The 9015-nt window shown below is 33.8% G+C and overlaps 1 protein-coding gene across 1 annotated transcript; it reads left to right on the top strand.

Moving 5' to 3' along the window:
- Positions 1–5247: 5247 nt before the first annotated feature.
- On the top strand, positions 5248–8472 carry LOC143585768 (tubby-like F-box protein 3). The gene is made up of 6 exons (XM_077067471.1): positions 5248–5845; positions 6730–6817; positions 6910–7039; positions 7491–7670; positions 7752–8228; positions 8296–8472. Exons 1-5 carry the CDS (start codon positions 5513–5515, stop codon positions 8215–8217), a joined length of 1197 nt encoding a protein of 398 aa, XP_076923586.1. The 5' UTR covers positions 5248–5512; the 3' UTR covers positions 8218–8228; positions 8296–8472.
- Positions 8473–9015: the final 543 nt, after the last annotated feature.

The following is a 9015-nucleotide window of genomic DNA, read 5'->3' as shown; positions in this document are numbered from 1 at the left end:
GTGGATAACTATGATTAATGAGATGAAATATTAGAAAATTAGAATAAAATTATAACTCATTTCTCAAAATTGTTTTGTCACATGACCTATGGATTGTTAGAATAAATAAGATGAAAAATTAGATAATTAGAAATGAAATTATAACCCATTTGATAAAATTATCTTGACCCATGACCCATGGATTGTTAGGTAGAATTAAATGAGAGATTAGAGAATTAGAAAGAAAATTATAATCCATTTGTCAATATGGTTTTGCTCCATAACCTATGGATAAGTCAAATGAATGAGAATAGAGATTATGTCAAGAATGAATGTGGGATTGCCACATCATCTTCATTATTTTCTTTTATTAGTATAGTTAGATTAGATTACCCTAATACTCGAGTGCGTCTTTCTGAGACTACATGTCACAGCCGTCTATACTAGTTTTGATGTTTCAGGCTTGACTCACTCAGTAACACCATCAAATTAGAGAAAACTCACAACTATGGGAAAACTCATTAAATCATTTTTCGAATTTGAAACAATCGGATTTTAAGTCTTAACCATTATCTTATGTCGTTGGACGATAAGGCCGATTTCCCTAGAGACTTTTAATTGTATAAAATTTAAACACAACATATAACATATGACAATAGCAAATATTTTCGTATAAGAGAATTACATTTATATAATTTTTAATAAAAAAATATTATAAGAACAAGACTATAGCCACTTTCTTACTTGACCATTTCATATTTTGATTGCTATTTTGTTAATTCTAATTTACTTGAAGAGTTTAATATGATTGAGACTTAATTTAGAACCCCCTCGAGATGGTCTTCATGGCCTATAAATAAATATATATTGTGTGGTATGAAGATTTCAAACATCTTATGTGTATGCTGTTCATTAATTAAAGTAACTTTTAAGACGAAGATGGAAAAAAGTCAAAAACCAACAACGTACAAACACCAAAAACTAGCAAACAGGAAGCACCACACACAACCAAGACTCATTTTCTAAAAAGTAAATAGATTTTGAATATTTCGTTCTATCATAAAATAATAAAAGAGTGAAAATCTTAATAAATTATATTGGAAAATAAAAACTTTAAAAAATGAATTAAAAAAATTGAAAACAAGAGGACTTTTTTTATGATGCCATAGAGTTTTTAGTTTAGTTTTTGTGTTTTTGAGATTGTATTATTTGCTTGTATCAACATCTTTAAAATAAACATACTGTTCCGAGTATTCGATTTCCTCTCGCTCTGACTACGAGAGACTGTTAGATGGAAATTATTAGTTATTGTTAGGCCAAATATACAAGTTAGGATTTGTTATGTACGTTTAATTTATTGTGATTAGAAATGCTCAATATATTATAAAGTTTTTTTTTTACATAACATTTTTAGTAATTCGACTATCCAATCTTCACCACGCTCAATCTTCATGTAAGTTGCATATTCGGAAACAGGTGAAACTTGAGTAAGACAAATGGTGATGGCAAGTAAAACATGTTTTCGTGCTCAGTTTCCTTATAGTTTTCAAATAGTCAGTTTCTTATGTTGATACATCAAACTAATTTAATCTAGAGAAAACCCTAAAACATATTTTAGAGCTAATATTATGCTTTGAAACTTCTTTTTCTTCTGGTATATGATATGCACGAGACAATTAAATGAACAAGTGAAAAACTACTTACACTTGCAGACTCCTATTTATGAATTAATAGTTTCCTTTTCTTTTTGTTTATGTTATTTAAAGTTTGTTGAAATTTTTTAATTAAATCCCCAATAAACTCTAACTGTGAAATCAAACCGAGGTCAATTTGTTTTGTACGGTTCAGAATGGTTCAGTTTCAACTTCGTAACAATTTGATTTTGGTTTGAAAAGTCTAAACGCACCATTAAACTTGTACGCTAATAGGTAAGGAACTAAGATAAGGAACTAAGAATGCATGTCATTATAAGCCTATTTGCGTCTGTCATGTTAGGCAGTAATTCAATCTTATCTATTTCTTTTATCTTTCTTTACGTTGGCATCATATTATTTTGTATATTACATCTCTGTAACCACATGGGGATAGACCTTATGTCCCTTAAACTCTACATGACATGTGTATTTGCTATACCACCAAGTCTAACCAACTAAGTAAGTCAATCTAAGATTGAAATTTTATAATGTAGGTTACCACAATATCCCTCTTGGTTTGTGTATGAAAGCGTACAATTACATACACTTGCGTTAGATAAAACTACATTTTTAGCTTGGAGTGGCTATATAAGGGTGACCCTACCTGTTTCAGGGTCTAACGTGAAAGTTAAATTTTGGGAATGTTTTTAGTTACAAAAACTTTGCATAACAACGATCGTCGTTTATATGGCTTTGGAAACAACAACGTAAACTAACAATTTTATGGTTGACAGAGTTAAAGTGTTATATAATTTACCAAGTTAATTACACAAATAGCTCATTTGATTTTGTTGTAGCAACACAGTTGATGTCTAAATTTACAAAGTTACAGATTTGAGTTATGTATTATTTTTATTTGTTACAATATAGTTAAGCTAAAACTTCTTCTACGGTGTTGTATAGATGGAAAGCATCAATCTAATAATTGATGGTATTTTGATAGGTTATTGGAGTCTTTTGAAAGCTGACTCGAAAACGAGACGGTGGGGCAAATCAACTGTGATTGAGAGGGAGGTGTGAATGGGAAGGGAGATTTAGGATTTATTCATTTTTTTTACTATTATGAAGTATGAATAAAGTACATGAAGAATCCTTATGGTTTTTATTTTTTTAAATAAAAAAGGTTGATTGATGTTAAAATACCGATCAAAGATAGAGAGAAATGTGTCTTAGATACATTAATTAGCTAATGCAAGTAGGGCGTTGAACAATGAAAAGTTATTGGTCAATCTAAGTTTAAACTGATTGACAAACGTAATGTAAAATTGATTTATTGAAATTAATAAATTGCATAACAAGGAAAAAATTGTCTGATAAGATTTCAAGTAATTAAAAATACAGTCACACCAAGTTTCGATTTAACACATTTGACATTAACAATATGATTGATGTAACATATATACTTATCACTAGATAGACATAATAAAGTTTTACACATTCAAATATTGAATAATTAGTGGCCTCTTTAATCAAACAATAACTCTTCTAACGATTCTAGACCGAATGGTTCATATTGTATGATCGGGGTTTTTATCAGCTATTAAACTATTATTCAACGTTAACAGTTATACCACTTTGTTCTCTAATGATAACCACCAAATAGCGGAAACAGTGATACAACGTGTTCAAGATAACAATTGTTCCACATAGAAAAGTGATAAACACATGAGTTCACCAAAAACGCCAAGCACTTAACAACTTAAAGCGAAATAAGTATATTTACATTTCAGATCAATTATCAAATGAGATTAAATCTAGACCTTGATGCAACCATGAAGAACTTATCTACTCATGATGATGCGAAATGATGATGAAATGTTAAATTCCTAATCAAAGGGCATGACTTTGGTGTTGAAAATGGCTTTGTCACTCAAGCTTTTTTGCCCTTTATCTTCCATTAGCCTCTTCAAATGTCGTATTCCTAGTTTGGGATGTCAGGTAATAAAACTTGTCCAAAACCGTTTTAAACAACTGTTGAAATTAGTTATACGTAGGGCTACGCTGATAGGAGTAGGGCTACGACCTTTGTATAATCTAGTTTTTCAGAGCTTATAAGTTTTTGCTACCATATGTTCCAATTACGCCTAGACGCCAACCTAGAGTGAGAATAATGTTACACCCAAGATAGTATAGCCACACCAATGCTCATCCTTGTCTTGTATTTATCTTCGTGCCCATGTGAAGCATCTATTACTCGTGACATCTTTGTTGGAAACATGCTCAACCAAAATATACATAAAGTAACCACATCCCATGCATAATTCATGCTAAAAACATACAAACACAGTAACAAATTCACACATCCAAACTTCACACATCAAGGGCATTTAGTGCTCGAAAGATGGCCTCAACACAAGGAGAATAGATGAGAATTTGAAAATCTTTCGGCTGAGCAAAATCATTCATTAATATTAATAAGAAGGCACATTCATTTTAATGAAAGTTAGTCTTAGAATCTAAACTTATAATGAAACAAAAAGCTTGTAACTCAAACTTACAATGTTTTAAACATAAATTTTAAATGTTTCATTATAACTAAATCACATGGACTATTTGTATAATCAACTCTAGTTTAAATGATTCCACAAAATTTTTAGTATATACAATTTTCTTTTTTTAACATCGATCTATTTTATATCATTCATACCAATAAAAATACAAAATGCTAACTCTTAAACCAAAAAATCTACTTTAAAATGAATAACTAACTTAATCTACTATATATGAGTGTAATCAAAATTATACTAGGTATGAGCTCGGTACCGATCCTGATTTTACCAAAAAGTTGGTATCGTTACTGGTACCGAAAATGCTCGGTTCAGTACCGTATGGTACGTTTCCAATAACATAGGCAAAAATCCAATAAATAACGGTGACAGTACAGACCGATACCGATCCTGAAAATTCCAATCTCAGATTTCCTAAAAATTTCCAGTTCCGAAATGTTCATCCCTAATTTAAGGAGTTCTTTTAAGGGGTTCATATAGTATCACTCTTAAAAGTTACTTAAGTATTTTTGTAATTACTGAATATTATTTGAGGTTTAAATCCTTTGCTTTACAAACATGAAAGTCTCTCTTGGATCCATAATCAATCATAACAGTATACTTTCATTAACAAGAATAATCTCATTCAAACTTTCATACTAGCAATTTCACTATTGAGAATTTTTAACTTTCACTTTAATTACAAAGAGCAATCTCATTTTAATGAAAAAAGTAATTTAGTGTGCTCTCAACTTTTATTATGTTATCTCAATACAATTTATAACATTTAGTTTGTGATAAAGTTAATTGTTTATTAGAGCCAAACGCATTCACTTCTACATTAAGTCGGAATTGCTTCTTGCAACAGAAATTATAGTTAAAACTCTGAATCATTCAAATACCTATTTTGCTAGTATGAATCATTGTCGACCAATTATTACAATTTAAATTAATAACATTCCAATTTGTCGGAATTGATCATTAATTGTGTAAATTATTTATTACATTACCATTTTCCTATATTTTGGATAATGTATCTGGTCCATAACCACGTGCCATTAAACGGATATTCCACAACCCACATGGCCATGGGTCGGGTCTAAATGAGATCTTGTTTGCAGGCCAAATAATAATAATAACCTCTGTCTGAGATCCATCATCAGTTAACTTCACTAAACCCAATAAAACTCATATCGTTATCTCCTCATTCTTACAAACCCTAATCTCACATCTCTTCAATTCCACCACCATCCGTCAATTCAATCAAAACCCATTTCCAATTTCACCTAAGTAACCTCAATCCATCATTTCTCCGTTAATTCAGCCGTTAGATTTAGTCAATTGAGCTTGAGGATGTCGTTTAAGAGTATACTTCAGGATATGAAGGGGGATTTTGGGAGTATATCTAGAAAAGGGTTTGGATTGAGGTCTCGGTCACAGCGGGTGGTCGAGGACCGATCACCGGCTATTGTTGATGCTTTGAAACAGAGTTGTTGGGCGAATATGCCGCCCGAGCTGTTGCGGGATGTGTTGATGCGGATTGAGGCGTCCGAGTGCGCCTGGCCGCCTCGAAAGAATGTGGTTTCGTGTGCGGGTGTTTGTAGGAATTGGAGGGAGATTATGAAAGATATTGTTAAGAATCCTGAGTTTTCCGGGAAGTTGACTTTTCCGATTTCGCTCAAGCAGGTTTGATTTGATTGATGTTGATTATGAAATATGAACAGTCGGTTTTGGTTACGGTTATGTGTATTTGTAATTATTTGAACATTTGAATTTATGCTGCAACTGTTTATAACATAGCTTGGAACACCGTAGTTAAGTTTGGAACCGACGTATTTTAGCTTCGAAACTTCATAATTAAGCTTGGAACACCATAAAGAAACCATTTTTAACTGGAACAAAGTTAAAAAAAATACATTGGACAATTAATTGAAACCAACACGTAACTGACGGTTAGGCAGCCTATGATTAACTGACCATTCAGTTATAGTTAAGCAATCTTCTATAACAGTATAACAGAAGCTCAGTTTAGACTAGGTGTTGTCCATTAACGCCTAGGACGCTCTCAGTGCCAAAGCAGCATATTAGTGCTGGCTACACCGCACCGGGGCGTTAATGTGCCAGCGTTAACGAGGGGGTGGTAACCCAGTAACTAGCGTTATTAATGATAAAGTGTGGGGTATACCCCGTAACAACCAATAAAACCTTTTTTTTGGTTTTTTTTCTTTATTTCCTCCGCTTCATAAGTAGCTAGTTAAATCTAGTTAACCCACAACGCTTAAGTTAATGGGTGGGCTAGTTAAAACTCCACTGCCTTCTTGGCAGTGATGTGGTACTTTAACTCACTCTTGCTAGTTAGCCCACAACACGTAGCCTTACTATCCAGAATAAACTTCACTTTAAGTTGTATGGATTGTGTAGTTTGTTATAAATTGAAGGAATATGGTGTTTGAATGTTTGCATTTAGAGATATAATCAGAAGCTATTGTGTACATGTTCAACCATTTTTAGGCGATTCTTGAACGGTCATGTGGTATTTAATCCATTTATTATTTCTTTGTTGTTAACAGCCTGGCCCAAGGAACTCACTAATTCAATGCTTTATAAAGCGGAACCGAAGCAATCAAACATATCATCTCTATCTCAGTTTAAATCAAGGTACTATATATTCATGCTAATATATACTTGTGCTAATGAAATTATTATTATCTTTATACTAATTAGCGTCTTTTAATATGATGCATTGGCAGCAACAAACGATGACGGGAAGTTTCTTCTTGCTGCAATAAAGTGTAGACGTGCTACGTGCACAGATTATATAATTTCTTTAAATGCAGAAGATGTTTCAAAAGGAAGCAACACGTACATAGGAAAGTTAAGGTACCGTTAGCAAATAAATAGGCTTATGTTTTTCAATACTGTTTTATCTATATATAGTGTTGTAAACGAGCTGAGTCGAGACACTCATGAGCTACTTGAGATTGGCTTGTTAAAAGCTCAAATCGAGTTGAGTTTAAACAAGCCCGAGCCAGAACAAACAAGCCGGGCTCAGCTTGAAAAATATCTCATGAGCTGAGCTCAAGCGCTGTTAAACTATGCGAGCTGAGCTCAAGCTCTTTAATATAAATGAGCCGAGCTCAAGCTCTTTTAAGCTAACCGCGCAGATCTTGGCTCGGCTCATTTACACTTCTACCTATATTGTTACCTAACTGTTGTAACAGATCAAACTTCCTTGGAACTAAGTTCTAACCGGGCCGAGCTTGAGCTTGAGCTTGGCTCAACTCGGCTCGTTTACACCTACACCTATGCTATTACTGAACTATTGCAACAGATCAAACTTTCTTGGAACTAAATTCACCGTCTATGATGCCCAACCGCCAAATGGTGGAGCTTTGACCACAAAATGTCGTTCTTTGAGGCCTGGAAGTATGAAACGAGTGTCACCTAGGGTTCCAGCTGGCGACTACCCGGTTTCCAACATTTCATATGAACTTAATGTCTTAGGTTCCAGGTATAAGTAATGATATTTAATCCATAACCACGCCCAAAACACAGTTAACTCGTTAAGTATAATCTCTATTTAATTTAACAGGGGCCCACGAAGAATGCAGTGTATAATGAATGCAATTCCCGCAAGTGCGATGGACCCCGAGGGAGTGGCGCCAACTCAGACCGAGTTCCTAGTCAGCAACGTGGACTCGTTTCCCTCTATACCTTTCTTCAGATCAAAATCTGCGCGTATCGATAATTCCCAATCTGGGTCAGGATTGCTGACCGGTCAAAACGACCCGATGCTGGTGTTGAAGAACAAGGCGCCTAGGTGGCATGAACAGCTGCAATGCTGGTGTCTTAATTTTAACGGACGTGTGACGGTTGCTTCTGTTAAAAACTTTCAGTTGGTTGCTTCTTTGGAGAATGGTGAACATGAAAATGTTATTATTCAGTTTGGAAAAGTTGGAAAAGACGTGTTTACTATGGATTATCAGTACCCGTTGTCGGCTTTTCAAGCTTTTGCTATTTGCCTTAGCAGCTTTGATACCAAAATTGCCTGTGAATAACCAATAAACTGGTATGACTTTGACTTGGACTTTAGTCAACAGGCGTATCGCTTACTGATTAAAATGAATTGAGTGCAGATTTTGGCAAAGGCTGGAATGGTGGTTTGGAGTTGTTTACAGCATTTGGGTTTGAAATTTGGTTTGGATAGTTTCCTTTTTTTTTGTTGACTGTAAATCATATTATGTGTAACATAGCATAATACTGGTACTCTTTCAAATGTGATTTCTTGATGAGTGATTTTCAGTGTTTTTAAAGATTGTGATTTTTTGTGACAAATCTTATTATCTTAAGAGTGATAAACATGATGTCATGTCATGAGCTGAACCTAACATCACTAACACGGAATTCAAGGGTTTAGATTTAGTCTAAAGGAATCTAGGTCCGGGATGAGCTCGGTACCGGTACCGTACTGAAAAGTACGGATCCCAAAATCGCCAAAATGGGCTATGGTACTGGTTCTGAAAGTACTCGGTATTGTACTCTTGGTTTAAAAAGGCGTTAGGCGAGGCGAGGGGTTTTGGTTCAAAAAGCCGAAGCGCTAGGCACGAAGCGAGAGCTTCACGTATGTGTGGCACTCAATTTAAAAATTACTAAAAATTAATTGTATATAGCATATTCTACTTGAAAATCAATTATAAAGATAAAACATATTTGTAAAACTAAACATGATGCTTAATACGTAGGTTAAACATTATAAAAACGTACTTAGAAGTTGCAAATTACTTAAATTCTTAGAGTAAAAGTAATAATGAAGAAAAATACCTCTTGAGTCATACATATGTGTAATAATTAGGTGA

This window comes from Bidens hawaiensis, unplaced genomic scaffold (assembly GCF_021521415.1).
Source record: "Bidens hawaiensis isolate Kalapana, Puna unplaced genomic scaffold, B.hawaiensis_p1.1 tig00034168_1, whole genome shotgun sequence".
NCBI classification, from domain to species: domain Eukaryota; kingdom Viridiplantae; phylum Streptophyta; class Magnoliopsida; order Asterales; family Asteraceae; genus Bidens; species Bidens hawaiensis.
This window is presented reverse-complemented; position numbering and strand designations above follow the sequence as displayed.

What these genes read in the sequence shown, in the direction of transcription:
- LOC143585768 (XM_077067471.1), top strand. Translation starts at nt 5,513, where the DNA reads ATGTCGTTTAAGAGTATACTTCAGGATATGAAGGGGGATTTTGGGAGT. An exon ending in CTATCTCAGTTTAAATCAAG is followed by an intron (nt 6,818 to 6,909) that starts GTACTATATATT and finishes ATGCATTGGCAG; the next exon opens with CAACAAACGATGACGGGAAG. An exon ending in ACGTACATAGGAAAGTTAAG is followed by an intron (nt 7,040 to 7,490) that starts GTACCGTTAGCA and finishes CTATTGCAACAG; the next exon opens with ATCAAACTTTCTTGGAACTA.